This window comes from Mastomys coucha, unplaced genomic scaffold, assembly GCF_008632895.1.
Source record: "Mastomys coucha isolate ucsf_1 unplaced genomic scaffold, UCSF_Mcou_1 pScaffold22, whole genome shotgun sequence".
Classification (NCBI taxonomy): Eukaryota; Metazoa; Chordata; class Mammalia; order Rodentia; family Muridae; genus Mastomys; species Mastomys coucha.
In genome coordinates this window covers 174,640,789-174,655,979 of record NW_022196905.1, presented here as the reverse complement: position 1 = coordinate 174,655,979, position 15,191 = coordinate 174,640,789, and the positions used below count along the sequence as shown (strand labels likewise).

General features: G+C 42.8%; 1 protein-coding gene across 1 annotated transcript in view; it reads right to left on the bottom strand.

The window, feature by feature from the left end:
- The window catches only part of Ppp2cb (protein phosphatase 2 catalytic subunit beta), a gene marked incomplete at its 3' end in the record, with an annotated part of 19,292 nt that overhangs the window by 3,117 nt on the left and 984 nt on the right, over positions 1 to 15,191 (bottom strand). Inside the window, exons 2-5 of the mRNA XM_031391232.1 lie at positions 5,613 to 5,822; positions 4,563 to 4,736; positions 1,094 to 1,183; positions 811 to 972 (exon numbers count right to left, since the gene is read on the bottom strand). Of these exons, the coding sequence (XP_031247092.1) occupies positions 811 to 972; positions 1,094 to 1,183; positions 4,563 to 4,736; positions 5,613 to 5,822 (636 nt within the window). The remainder of the gene's footprint in view (positions 1 to 810; positions 973 to 1,093; positions 1,184 to 4,562; positions 4,737 to 5,612; positions 5,823 to 15,191) is intronic.

The following is a 15,191-nucleotide window of genomic DNA, read 5'->3' as shown; positions in this document are numbered from 1 at the left end:
CGAACTCAGAAATCCACCTGCCTCTGCCTCCCAAATGCTGGGATTAAAGGCGTGCACCACCACCACCCAGCCTGTTCCACCTTCTTAAAGCCACTACTTGCTGGTTAGAAGGGCTTTGCTCTCATTTATTCCTTTAGTAGGGACAACACTAACAACAGGAGAAATCCAGCAGTTGCCACCTTAACTGAGTGGCCACTGAATATAACCAACAAAGCTCCTTGGTAAAGTGGAAGGCCACAGCAAGCACAGCCCTCAGCGTCCCTCAGAAGCAGCCTGTGATGATCGTCTCTACTGAGCACTTTCCGAAACAGTCATGTGCTCTTAACTGCGGATCATCTCTAGCCGCTGCTGAAGGTATTTTATTTAAGAGTATTTCCTTGTAGTCTAGATGGCATGAAACTCATGACCTCTTGTTTTGGTCTCCCAGATACTGGGATTACAAGCACCCACCATGCCCAGATTTAGAAAGATATTTCTTATATAAAATGATATAAAAGATATATCTTATATAAAAGATATTTCAAAATGTCAAGATCATATAAAATCTGAAAAAATACTTCCATGGGTAACTTGGATTAAACTATACACACTACAAAACTTAAAACATCGTTACAATCATCTGAGCCAAGGGTTTGAGAGAGTAGGAGTATACCAATGGAAAAGAAAGACTGAAACACAGATTACAACACACAGTGGCTTTGACAGAATATACATGGAGATCTGGATGTGGTTCCTACACTAAGCTGTGAAAAGACTTATTATAGATGCAGACACCACAAGATCAGGGAATTCTGCAGGGAAAGTACATACTTCCATTACAAGCTGGTGAGCACGAGACACCAGTGTGAGACCGTTGGCATGGTTAAATGTTTCAGAAATGTCTTGTCCAAATGTGTAGCCAGCACCGCGTGGAGAAATGCCCCAGCCTCCACGGTCATCTGGATCTGACCATAAGAGATCACACATTGGGCCCTGGACAAGGAGAAAAAAAAACACGTGTGCACTATGAGTTATGATGCTGAGTTACCCTTCCACATGTGATTACACTTTTTCCCATTAAAATCAAAACAAATGAAGTAACTGCCAAATTCACCTCATGTGGAACTTCTTGTAAGCGATCCAGGGCTCTTATGTGATCCAGTGTATCTATGGATGGAGAGAGGCCACCGTGGAGGCAGAATATCTGTTTTTAAATTGAGAAGAAAATGTTTACTAAATTAATGAACAGTAAGTAATGGTTACAAATGTTAGTCTTGACAGCCTTTTCTATTCCCAAATGGTATTACTAACTGAAAGGTTTGACAACTACAGAGCAAGGCCGAGCAGTCACCACAGTAACCTCCACAGTAGCCCCAGTGCTGATGGTCCTTCCTCTCTCTCTCTGTCTTGTAACCTCCAGTGGTCCCACTGCTGACAGTCCTTCCTCTCTCCCTGTCTTGTAACCTCCATAGTGGTCCCAGTGCTGACGGTCCTTCCTCTCTCCCTGTCTTGAGGTACTCAGGATGTGAGGGCCTTCTGCATGCTCTACTGAGCTGCAGTCTGGTGCCTATGCAGTGCTGCTGCTGCTGCTGCTGCATAGGATGCTCATCACTGTCACTGTGTTTGCGGTCACACTCCTGATGCCTAAAACTTTGTTTCTTTCACAACATTAACATCCTACTGATTACAATAGGTTTTTTGGTTTTCCTCAGATTTACTGAGCACATAACTACATTTACGTCTACTTTCCCTACATAGTTATCACCTTTAATTCTTTATTTTCTCATTACTGTATGATGTGTAGAGCACATCTAATGGAGGTCGGGGCAACTTTGGGGTTCTTTCTCTCCTTACACTTTACTGAGTCAGTCATCTCTCCTGCACACCCTGCTAACTGTATGTAGTTTGCCTGTATATGGCAGGTCTATATGTTAGTGGGTACACATCTATGTGCAGGACTAAGGTTGGTATTGGATGTCTTTGATCACTCCACCTTACTCAGCAAGGCAGGGTCTCTTACTTGAAGCCAAAGCTTGCTGCTGCGGTTAGACAGCTAGCTGGCTCTGGGAAGGGAATGCCATCATTAGGAGAGGGATCACAGGTGGGCGCTAGGCCCTCCATGGCTTAGGCATCTCAACACCAGTCTCCATGCTTGCAAAACAAGCACTTTATGTGTTTACAAATTAGGAAGAACATGTTGGTCCCGCCCCGCTCCGCCCTCCCCAGTTGTCTTCAGTTCCCTTTACTATAGTGTACCTTACAGGGCTTCCAACATAAACTGGGATAATACAAGCCTTTTACAATTTTTTTCTCAGGACTATCCTCTGATTATTCAAGGACCAGACTATGAATCAAGGAGAATAATGAATATTTTAGTGAACAGTTTATTTGTTCCTTGACAGGGTCAATGCATGAGCTAATGTCTATACCCAGAACTGGGCAACAATTCTGCCCAAAGCTCCTGAATGGATCTGTATATGACCACATCAGCCTTTTCTCCTGACTGATGAGGTTTCTAATGTTTCCCTAATAAAGTAGATAGTTAATACATTTTCTAAAAAGATTAGCACTATATAGTTCTTAACTGAATTTTAGATCACAGATATAGAAACTCCCCACCCCCCAAAAATTGGTTTCACTTTATCTTCCTGTGCTTGCTGTATCTGGTTGGCAACTGAACTTATATAAATTAAGCATAAGGCTTCAGTTTTATCTTTCGGTTTTGGAGACAGAAGCTGTATAATCCTGAGTGCTGGGATTACAGACATGTACATCATGTCTATCTGTGAGGTTTTGAGCTTTTCCATTTTTTCTCCTAAGCCCCATGTTTCTTAAAGACTTAGCACATGCTATAAAGCCTGACAACTTCATTTTGATGTAGGCCAACCTCCTTCACTCCCCTGTAAATGTAAAAAAAAAAAAAAAAAAAAAAAAAAAAAAAAAAAAAAAGAAAAAAAAAAAATCCCCGAAACCAAAACAACAACAAAGCGGTCTGGTGCTAGATGGCTCAGCTAGTCAAGTGTTTGCCATACAGGCATTTGCACCCAGCACCTATGTAAAAAGCCAGGCTCAACAGACAGCACTGCATGGAAGCTCAGTGGAGACAGAAGGGCGTCTCTGGCCAGGCTGGCTACCTGAATCGTGAGCTCCAGGTTCAGTGAGAAATCCTGTCTCAGCAACCTCCAGCCCCACGTGCTCGTTTATACACGTGCACATACAATGTTTAGATCTGGTTTGTCAGGTACCAAAATACTGAACACTGTATGACCTAAGCTTGTCACTTCCCTCTAGGACTCTGTACTATTTGTTTTATCTACTTGATTTCTGAGGTTTTTGTGTCTTCCAGTAATAACATTTCATAAATGATAACCTGTCACAATGGTGTGTGTATGCTGGCTGTTTTGTTTCTTATAAATATTTCAAAAACAGTAAAGACTGGTGAGTCTGGGTTGTATAAGAAATACGTAAGAGTTCTACCAATGCATGTACCAAGTTTTTAAATCAGATGTACCACCAACACTATTAATATTACATTTCTAAATTAATTTGTTCTTTAAGGCTAATAAAGACTAATACTTGAAATTTTTTAATTAAAATTTAACAACTTCTAAATTTACTCTTTCATTCAAGTTAGCGAGTATAGACAGAGTACTGTCATCTTAAATGCTGCAGCACGCAAACTCATGGCTGGGAAAACGGACGGTTATAAATAAATTATACTCAGACTAGCAAGCCAAAGAGTATCTGTTGCACCTTCCAGAACGCTATGCAGACCCCGTCGGTCCTGGGCCTCACTCTGTTCAGGGTGGCCTTGAACTCAGAGACCCAGCTGTCTCTGCTGCCCAAGTGCAGAGATTAAAGGGCCACTAACCCTGAAGTTTTCTTCTGTGTTTATATAGGAATTTGAATCAGTTCACTGTGAAGCTTCTAAATACTGAAACAGGAACCTGTATAATGTCTTACATATGCTTCCAAACTTACAATGCCGGAAATAGAATCCCTTGATAAAAAAGATGTAATGATACTTGTTACCATGAAAATAGATAGGAATAAAAAGTTACTAATGATAACCAGGAAACATAGTAATATGGGCCCAATTTCCAATAATATCTTTTGTTACTGACAATTTATACACCAAAGACCTAAGTATTTATTTATAGTTTTCTAAGTTTAAAAAGCACACATTACGGCACGTATCTTCTTTACAGCTAGGTAAAGTGGGACTTGGTGACTGAGCCTAGAACCCCAGCTACTTGGGAACAAAGGCAGGTGAATTACAGTATCAAGTTGTGCTGGGAGTCTGAGCCTAAGCAATTTAGTGAGACTTTCTCCAAAACAGGCATACATAAAACCCAAAAAACAACTACTGCCACCAAACCAAGCAAATCATGGCTGTAGCCCAGGGGTAGCACACTTGCTTAGCACCTGACACCAAGCCCCCAGGTTCAACTCTGCAGCACTGTAGTAAACAAAATAAGCCAAAGAAACTTTTCTCTAACTTGTAAATTCAGATCTCGAATTCCTAATAGTGACTGTTTCCCCACATTTAAGCTCTTCTTGCAAGACACAACACACATGCGCACCTGTCCATCTACTAAAGCTGTAAGTGGAAGATAATCAAAGAGATCTGTAAAGTACTTCCACACGTTGGCATTTCCATACTTCCGTAGGCACTCATCATAAAAGCCATATACTTGTGTGATCTGCCGGCTTTCATGATTTCCTCGCAATATTGTGATGCGCTCTGGATAGCGCACCTGAAAGACAAGGAAGAGAAACCACGGTATAATCATGTCTCTCCGGTACTGTGTTAGTTTTAACCTCACATCCATTTCTTTAATGGTTCTTTTGTCCATTTTAAAATTAAATTTAAGAACAGATATGTATGGTGTATATATATAAATAAAACAAGTGGATTTTATGCTTAGACTTGGGTCCCCTACTATAGACATCTCATTATGAACATGCAGTTTTCTGAAATCAAGAAGTCCTAAGCATTTGTTGAGTCTGCACAGGAGTAGTGAGAAGGAAGCAGCCAGAGTAACCTTGTGGGGAAACCAGAGAAGAAAGCCTGGAGCACAAATAAAACAATTCTTTGAGGGGAGACACTTCTGTGACTTGTAGGAGGTAAAGCCGGATAGACTACAGGAGAGGCGCATGCAGCGTTCAATCAATTTGACTCTCACGACTGTATGGAATCAGAGAGGCCTCTGGGAACAAGGAAGCAGCAGGACAGAACAGACAGGAACTGAGATCCATCTGGCAGCCTAAGCAGGGTGAAGGCAGACCTTGAAGGCAGAAGTGTGGAGTGCAGGGCAGGAAAAACAGGAGGGCACAGGAACAATGGGCTTTTCATGCCAGGAACTAAACAGACTTCTTTAATGATTCCATATGAAGGATGGTAAGTAATTAAACCAAATATAATTCACAGAGTTCAGCTATGGAAAACCAGGAGCTATCCATTATCAGAAATGGATAGAAGGATTAAGGTACGGACTTCCATCTGTAAAAGATGTAAAGCCAACTATTATTTAAGGCCAAGCACATGAACTTGATGATGCACGCCGCAATGACGCTCCTTTGCCTTTGGCCTCCTTTGAAGTTCACCCCCACCCTACATTCATCAACCATACCTTTAATGCTACAAGAAGAGTCACAGTCTCCACAGAATAATATCCTCTGTCTACGTAGTCCCCCATGAATAGATAGTTTGTGTCTGGTGATTTCCCACCAATTCTGAAGAGTTCCATAAGGTCATGGAATTGGCCATGCACATCTCCACAGACAGTAACAGGACAGCGAACCTCCTGTACATTTGATTCTTTTGTTAAAATTTCCTTAGCCTGTTAGAAAAGGAAAATAAAAAGATTCAGTTACAAAATTTAACAGCATTTCTTACTTACTGAAAAAAAATCTGGGGGAAACCACTTGGAAGTATAACACACGCCAATAGCATACAAAGAAGTAGGCCGACTTAGAGCTATAGTATCAGAGACTGGAAAGATGAAGGGAACGTGGAGCCCTTATGAGATGCTAGTCGGGATCGGGATGACATCTGTTTTAACCACCCATGGCCGCACTGTTCTTCTGCTGAAAGACTTTACTTTTACTGTGTATTTATTGGTGTCTGTGTGCCCTTGTGTCTGGGTGCAGCGGAAGCAGACTAGGACACCTAATCCCCGGAGCTGCAGGTATAGGTGGTTGGGAGGAGCCTGACATGAGCACCGGGAACTGAACGCAGGCCCCTGGAGGTGCAGCAGGGGCTAGGAGAAAAGTACAAACTACCCACATGCCCATTAAGCCATGAGCTGATGTAATACAACAATACTGAAAAAGGCAACTCCTCTTCGAGATTCTTAAAAAAATAAACACAGTCTGTCCGGAGAATGGAATGCTAGGTCTTTAATGACAATACTCAAGTGTGTTTGAAATATGAGGGAAAATGCCAAGTCACAAACCCACATGATCAGTTAAATTTAAAAACAAACAAACAAACAAAGCTAAAAACAAAACAAACGCACCAGGTCACTGAGTGTGTTGCAGGAGGCACACTGGTCAGTAACTAATGCCCATACCATCTTGCTGTGGCATGTGTGTCACAGAACAAAGCATGCAGCCAAGTCACACCGGCCTGCAAGCACTAAGCAAGGCAGGCCGGGGAAGCCAGACCGAAAGCAACCAAATTCCTGCAGCAGCTGTCAGTCAGAAAGAGGAAACGGGCTACCCAGTGCCCTCACACTGCGGAGTGGAGGATGACCTTAAACTCCTTTCTGAGCTCCTTGCCTCCAAAGGGGTGACTAGATTACAGGCACGAACAACTGTTTGGTACATGGTTCCATTTTCTTTTTTCTTTCTTTCTTTTTTTTTTTTAGATGTATTTATTTATTATATGTAAGTATGTGTAAATAGCTGCCTTCAGACACACCAGAAGAGGATGTCAGATCTCTTTACGGATGGCTGTGAGCCACCATGTGGTTGCTGGGATTTGAACTCAGGACCTTCTGAAGAGCAGTCAGTGCTCTTAACCGCTGAGCCATCTCTCCAGCCCTCCATTTTCTAAAGACAGGTATTTCTACTAACTCCAAACTTATTTTCTAGCAACTGAATGTTCTACTGTAGTAACAAGATACTGATTTAGGATATTGACTAGAAAAACAAAATTGCAGTAGGCTAAGCTCTGGAGCTAGAGAGCTGGCTCAGGACTGAGGCACGTGCCTCCAATCCTGAGGAGCTGATGTGAAGCCCAGGATGCAGAGTGGGAGAGAAGGGACACCTGAAAGCTGCCCTCCGCCCTCCACACTCATGCTGTGGCATGCACCTTCCCTTAGGCAAATACAAACACAGAAGGTTAGCAATTACAAAAGCATTGTAAAATAACCAAGTTACTGTGCCCTCAGCCTGGCCTAACAAGTTAACAAGTTGACAAGTTAACAATTTTGACAAGAGCTCTAACCTCTTACTTCTGCAAAATTCACAAGCCTGGGTCTCCAACTTTTCATTCAAAAGCTGCTTAGGTCAGCCCAGTGACTCCCTGAGAGCTGAGGACAGTGGAGCACAGACTCTCTACTGGCTGGGCTATGATTAGTTAGAGGGAAAGGAAGCAGAGATTTTCTTCATGGTGCTAATGGAAGTGTGTAACCTAAGATCTTTATGCCTTTCTTTAGACTAGGTGTCTAGAACCTGCATCTCTAGAGCATGAAGGCATTATCTTTCCTGTGTGTAAAATAAAAACAGCTGTTTATTTCCCTCCTCAACTAAATTTCTCCAAGGGTTGATTCTCTGTTGTGTGGCAAACTATGTTCTCATTACCACATTACTGAAATTACTTGTATGTGTGCACACATGCATGCGTAATGTTAAATGAAGGTTTATTTTAATTAACAAGCCAGGGAGGCAGTTATAGACTGATAGTTACTCAATGTAGTAAAAATACCTGAGAATTATGTATAGACTTACAACATATGCACAAAAGGAGTCAGATGCAGTTCTAAGAATGTAATTATCCAGTTTTTACCATGATACAGCAACAGAAATTGATGATTTCCAGGACACAGATAAGACCAGATTTAAAGTTGTAATGTGGATTGTGACTTAAGACCACAGTTGACAGCTGGGCAGTGATGGCACACCTTTAATCCCAGCACTGGGGAGGCAGAGGCAGGCAGATCTCTGTAAATTTGAGGCCAGCTTGGTCTAGAGAGTGAGTTCCAGGGCAGCCAGGTCTACACTGAGAAACCCTATCTCAAAAAACAAAACGAAAACCAAAACAAAAAACCCCCATAGGTGGTAGAGATAGAAGTTGGTAGCCAGAACTACAGCTGGGAATATGACGTCCGCCAGCTGTCCTTTGCCTTCATCTCTGTACGAAGCAGTCCTGGGTCTAAGTGTGTACTTACTGTCACCCCTTTAGCGGCCAACAGGGATCTACTGCTGTAACATACCTCAAGGCTATGTTCCTTGCCTTTGACTGCACACACACAGTCTTTCCCTTCTACACATGAATGAACTGCTATAGCAGTTATCTCTAACACTCTAGGCAAATTCATAGAAAGCAAAAAAAACAACCTCTGAAACAAATCATCTTAGATGGAGTTTTAAAAGTCTACAGCGGGGCTAGAGAGCTGGCTCAGTGTTAAAAGCACTTGCTGATCCTTGCAGAGGACTCGGGCTCAGTCTCTATCATCTCCATGGTGGCTCACACTGTCTGCAACTCCAGTTCCAGGGCTCCAATGATCTCTACAGGGATTAGGCACACACATGACACACAGGCATACATATAGGCACAACACTCAAATACATAAAAATCTAAAAAATTAAAAATTCTAAAGGACTGTCAAGCATGGTATACATGGCTGCTACACCCCAGCACTCAGGGCTGAAGCAGGGGGATCTGGCCACATAGCAAGCCCAGCTCAACCAAAACGTTGTAGTTAATATAAGCTCTCTTCCTACGCCGTTAGTAGGCCTTACTTTCTGTTTCTTCTTTTCTGAGTTTGGTCTAATAGACGGGCTAGCTTCCAACTCAGCATACAGCTGAGAATAACCTTAAACCTCTGATCCCCCGCCTCCAACATGAGGAGCTGGAGGCTGAGCCAGACCCCGGCCTGCAGGGGAAGCAAGCACTCTAACAATCGAGACACAGCTCTAGACAACTCCCCTCCCCTTTCCAACAAGGAGATTAACCCTGAGTTTAACAACAGCAAGTGTCTAAATGCCAAGCAACATCGCTGCTTAAAAACAAGTTATGCATGTGTACAGTGACCAAGATAAATGTAAATGTTGTAGGATGCTAACCCTAGGGGGCTTTAATGTAAACAAAGCACCACAAACACCCCATCACTCCACATAAAATATCATACAAAGATGGGTCTCCAGCAAGGCATGGCTGCACATGCATGCCCTCATTCCCAGCACTCAGGAGACCAGTCTAGCTTGTAAAGTGAGTTATAGGCCTGCCTCGGCTACGTTGTGAGATCCTAACTCACAAACAAAACAAACCACAAACAAATAAGGTAAGTTAATGGTTGTTAGAGAAAACTGTGTCCAAAAGAAAATGTATGTTATTGTTCTCATATATTTCTGTTATTTTCTTAGACATTTAATTTATTTTATGTATATGAATGACTGCTCTCCTGTACGTGTATATCTGCATGTGCCCCTGCATGCCAGAAGAAGGCATCAGATCCCAGTTTGGATGGTTATGAGCCACCATGTGGTTGCTGGGAATTGAACCCAGAACCTCTGGAAGAGCAGACAGTGCTCTTCACTGCTGAGCCATCTCTCCAGCCCCATCTTTGTTTTAAACAAAATCCCAGTCATTTGATTTTACCAATGAAGGCTCAGGCACCAGATGCTGGGGTGAAGCCTGCAAGATCAGAGAAGCAGAGAAAACACCCAGGTGACCTTCCTCTTCAGGAAAAAGCTCCCTTTCTCCACAAACTCCTCAAACTGAATGTCCCTCCCTTCTGCTTCCTGTATGTGTCTCTTTATCTGTCCTCTTGACTTCCTTACTGTTTTTTCCCTATGTTTATTCCCCATCAACTGGATGCTTGCTCTGCCTTTTGACCTATGGTTGACTTTATTTAGTCCTGTTTACAACAAACAGAAAGCTCTTGGATTGAAGGTGTGTGCTAAGGCTGAGTCACATCCCAGCTAGAAACAGGTTTTTCCAGTAAATAACACAATCTTGGGTTTCACAGTGTATCTTGCAACACATTTCCCAAGCTTGTATATAAAATAAATGGGGGAAAGAATAGCTTCAATAGCTACCTGTCTGTAATGTGCAGAGTTGTTTTGCCTGTATATATGTCTGTGTGTTCCTGAGGAAGACAGAAGAGGGCACAGAACTGGAGCAGATAGTCGAGCTGCTAGGTAGGCACTGAAAATCGAATCTAGGTCTTCGAGACCTCAAACAGTCACTGCTCTTAACTGCTAAGCTCTAAAAGCAAGCTATGGACCAGTGTCTTTCTTCTCTGTGAAAACACTGCCTTCTTTGCTTCTGCTGAGACAGTCTCACCATGCATCTATCCCAGGCTGACTTTACACTCACAGCCCACCCCCCTCAGTCTTCTGGGTGCAGGCACAGGTGTGTATTACAATGTGTGCCTAAAAACGCAACATTTAAAAAGCTTCAAAACAGATCTCAAAAAGTGCTAACTATGTAAGCAGCTGCCCTCCTACAGCCACACAATGGAAGGAATGGCATACTGATACTTGCCATAAAGACAAACCTCCAAATGACTGCTCACACAGCTAACCTGCACATCTAGAAGAGGGTACCATCAGGTGTCCCAAACGACTGCTCACACAGTCAACCTGCACATCTGGAAGAGGTGCCCTCAGGTGTCCTTACTGGTCTCCATATTAGTTTTGAGACAAAGTCTCTCACTGAAGCTGGAGCCCTCCATTTGGCTAGGTTGTCTGGCCAGGCAAGCCCTAAGACTCTGTCCCTAGCTCCCCATATCTAGCTTTTTATGTGCGTGCTGGGGGTCCTAGCTCAGGTCCTCATGACAAGTACTTTGCCCAGATCCCCATCAGTATTTTGTGAGCAATTCAAATAAAATGTTTCCCGCTAGTCTGTAATTAGGTGAACACCAGTTTTCATCATAATCAGTGACAGATGACATCACTTCACTTAAAGTCTGTGAATGGTCAATGCATAACTGTTATCAAGTCCAACCTTGAGCTCTCTTCCTAGGAAGGAACAATCCATATTATGCAGATCTTCTTCCCAAGGTTAATATGACCATTTAAAAAAAGTCAGACTTGAAAAGTAACGTTCAGGAAAAGGTAACATTTAAATACTAATAATAGTATGAGAAAAAAGGTGTTTTCATATAAGTTACTCTAAGAAGTGTTTTTTTGAAGTATTCTGTTTACGAGTGTTTTGCCTGCATGTATGTCTGTGCACATGTGTGCTTAGTGCTTGAGGAGGTCACAAGAAGGCACCGGGTGTCCTGGAACCAGAGTTACAGTTGTGAGCTGTCGTGTGGGTTTTGGAAATAAACTCAAGTCTCCTCTGCAAGAGTAGCAAGTGCTCCTAACTGCTGAGCCATCTCCCAGTCCTTATATAAGTTATTTTTAACAGCCTAGATTAGGTTTACATTTCATTACATTTCCTTAAGAATGGAAAAGGTCTACTCAAAACAACTAAAAATTCCTCCCTAACACAGAAGAAAAATTTCTTGTGATTCTAATACCATTCTCTTCCTGGTGCTTTGGCTGCACTGACCAAATCTGCCAGAGTGGCAATGACAGGCTATCAAGTCTATTTGACCCCTGGCTCTATAAAGCCAACCAGAACCAATACTACCTGTCCTGGAACTCACTCTGTAGACCAGGCTGGCCTCAAACTCAGAAATCCTCCTGCCTCTGCCTCCCAAGTGCTGGGATTAAAGGTGTGCGCCACCACTGCCCGGCCACTTTTGTTTTTTTTTAAAGTTACATCTACTATAAAGAATAATCGATTATCTCAATTCACAAGTTCTATTTCTACAATCTAATCTTCAGCAACATAATTTTGCTTCAGAAGTCAACAATATGCTCTTTCACATTATGAAGTAAAACCTTAAATGTCTGCTTATGCCAAAGCTTTGAAGTCAGAGCTATGAAACATAACCCTCAGTTCAATATAGACTTCATACCTATTTCTTTTCTTTTCTTTTTTATTGTGAGCCTAGCCTTTAATGGCTGAGCTATCTTTCTCCAGCCTCGGAATTTGCATTTCTACACAGGCCCCAGATTTTCTCATTAAAGACTAAAATAGGTCTGTCAACACAAAAAGCAGCCTAATCCATCCCCCTCAATGCCAAGCCCCACCCCCCATGGGTCTTCATCACAAACGGTCTTCAGTTACAGAATAAAACCTTAACAGGTCAGTCTTTTTTTTTAAGTTTTCCCAAGAGGAGAGATAAATATAGTTCTAGTCACAGAATGTCCTGGACAGGGCCAGACAGGCAGTGGGTCACGCCATCTTTAAAAGCTGTTGTGTACACTGCCATTGCAGGAAGCAGTCCAGAAGCAGTATTTATGTTCAAAGGAGTCATACCCCAATTAGCTTTGAATCTGGATGCTAACGGAGGTGAGTGTTATCGAGCCTGTGGTCTCGGAAGGCAGGCCTCACGGTTCTAGGGCAACAATTCTACAGTGACACAAATTCGCTTCAGAAGCCTGACATGTCTTTGTGCAGGAACTTTGCAGTCATTCACCCTGACTCTGAGACGAGGGTCACTGCCATGACCCCAGGACAGGGCCTTTACCATAACCATTCTCACCTTCATTTCAGCTGCCTCAGTTGCCAATTTAATGTCTGGGGGAAAACCATTTTCTTACAGTGTGGCTTTCTATTGAGTAGCTTGGCAAACAAAATCTAAAAGTCACATTGTTAAAAAAATTGGGCGGACTAAGCATGGTGGTACATGCCTTTAATCACAGCACCCAGGAGGCAGGCAGAGTTTGAGGTCAATCTGATCTACAAAATTCCACGGAGCTAGAACTACACAGAGTCTGGCCCTCCCTCCCTCCCTCTCTCCCCCCTCCACTTTTTTTTTTTAAAGGTAAATAATAACTCTCTTTTAGCCCAAGAAATGGCTCAGCTGTTAAAGGTGCTTGATGCTCAAACCTGAAGACTAAAATGTGATTCTCAGAGCCTACATAAAAGTGGCATTCTCCACAAGCTGTTTTTTTGACCTCCCCATGTGAACTCACAAACACATCATACAAAATGCATGTACACATGTGCACATGCTCAAACACATACATATGCGTGAGCGCACATACAAATACATTAAAACCAAACCTTTAAGAAACTAGCTATGGGCTGGAGAGATGGCTCAGAGGTTAAGAGTACTGACTGCTTTTCCAGAGGTCCTGAGTTCAAATCCCAGCAACCACATGGTGGCTTACAACCATCCGTAATGAGATCTGATGCCCTCTTTTGGTATGTTTGAAACAGCTACAGTGTACTTAGATTAATAATAAGTAAATCTTTAAAAAAAAAAAAAAAGAAACTAGCTAAAAGGGCTGACTAGCGGATGGCTGTACAGCTTGTCTCTGTTACAGCCTTCCTGCAAGGCTTCCTTGCTCAGGAAGGGCAGTGTGTTCACAGGACCATGTGGGAAGTAACGCTGACTATTTTACAGTATTGCTGTAAACCTGGTACTGTGTGTGCTGAAGACAACAGGAAATACATGGCCGACGTACACAAAATCTCCACTGAACTACAATCACCAGAAGTCTCACTAAAGCAAGAGTGACAAGGAAACAAGACCAGAACGCATCCTTTCTCATTTACCATTCCCAGTGCTTGCTTCCTATGAGGACTGTATGAGTAGTTTTTGACACTTTCCACCCAGAAGATTGTTAAGTATCATCCCTGCCTCACGGAGAAGCATCAGATGTGCAGACTGGCAGCTAGCTCGCTGGCGGGCAGCAGTGCATTGGCTGAACTTAAATGGGGGGATGGAGACGGCTCGGCAGTGAAGAACCTGTACTACTCTTACAAGTGACCAGACCCCACATCAAGTGGCTCACCACCCCTTACACAGACAGCTCCAGGGAATCTGACACTGTGGCTTCCTTAGGTTTCAACACTAAGCACACAGACACACAATTAAAAATGAATAAACCTTTAAACCTATTATAAGACAGACTAGACCACCAGGTGGAAGAAACCATGGAACACACGTGTACAAAGGCACATACCCAAGGGCATACCAGAGCACGAGCAGGCCACGAAGCCAACTCTTTCTCCCACTGGCAATCCACCTATGGCTAGAGCGGTGTGTGATCCTCTGAACTGGTGGAGCTCTGCAAGGAGAAGCCACTCACAGCCTAAGCTGTAAGCTCAAATACACTGTATGTGGCTACTAACTGGTAACCCTGTTTATTTAGAAGCTGAGTTAAAAAAAAAAAAATCCTTAAAAGGCTCCTAAATCTTTCTAAGAGTTTAAGACTCCAGGGGGATACTTCCCAGTCATAGATATGCTTCTGTAGGAGCAGATCCTAAAATTATTGGGAAGTCAAACGGAAACACTAACTGGATGCAGCCGCCTCTTGGTTTATACCTTGGATGTCACAATTACAGTGAGGTTAACTGACTCAATCCACACTGGAGCTCAGTAGGGCTCCAGCCTGAGAGAGGTCACCCAAAGGCTTACCTGTAAGACTTAACAAAATTACAGGTTACCACACAAGATAAATAAAAGTTAACCGAGAGGAGACACAAACAAGTTCTCTGGGGAAAACACCATTTTCTTCACAGTTTTGTTTTTGTTTTTTTTTTTTTTTTTAGAGACAGGGTTTCTCTGTGTAGCCCTGGCTGGCCTCTGAACTCAGAAATACTCCTGCCTCTGCCTCCCAAGCGCTGGGACTAAAGGCGTGCGCCACCACTGCCCAGCTTCTTCACAATTCTATTTGATGAAAGGAACTCTCCTGTGCTAAGTAGTTATCCAACAAAGGCCCAGGTCAACTTGAAAAACACACCAAGGGCTATCAGTCCCCACCCCCAAGTAAGGAGTGCCTGTAAATCAGACTGGACAAAATCCTTTCGTAGTAGGATCCTAACTTCTGGAAAAAATGCCGACTCTGACTTGACTAGTTAGTTACTTCCTTTACTGTTTCGCAGGACTCTTTATCACGAGATACTGGGAAGCCACTTAGTCCATAATATAAAAGAGGAATGAAAATAAAGTACTTTAAATAAGGTGATATAA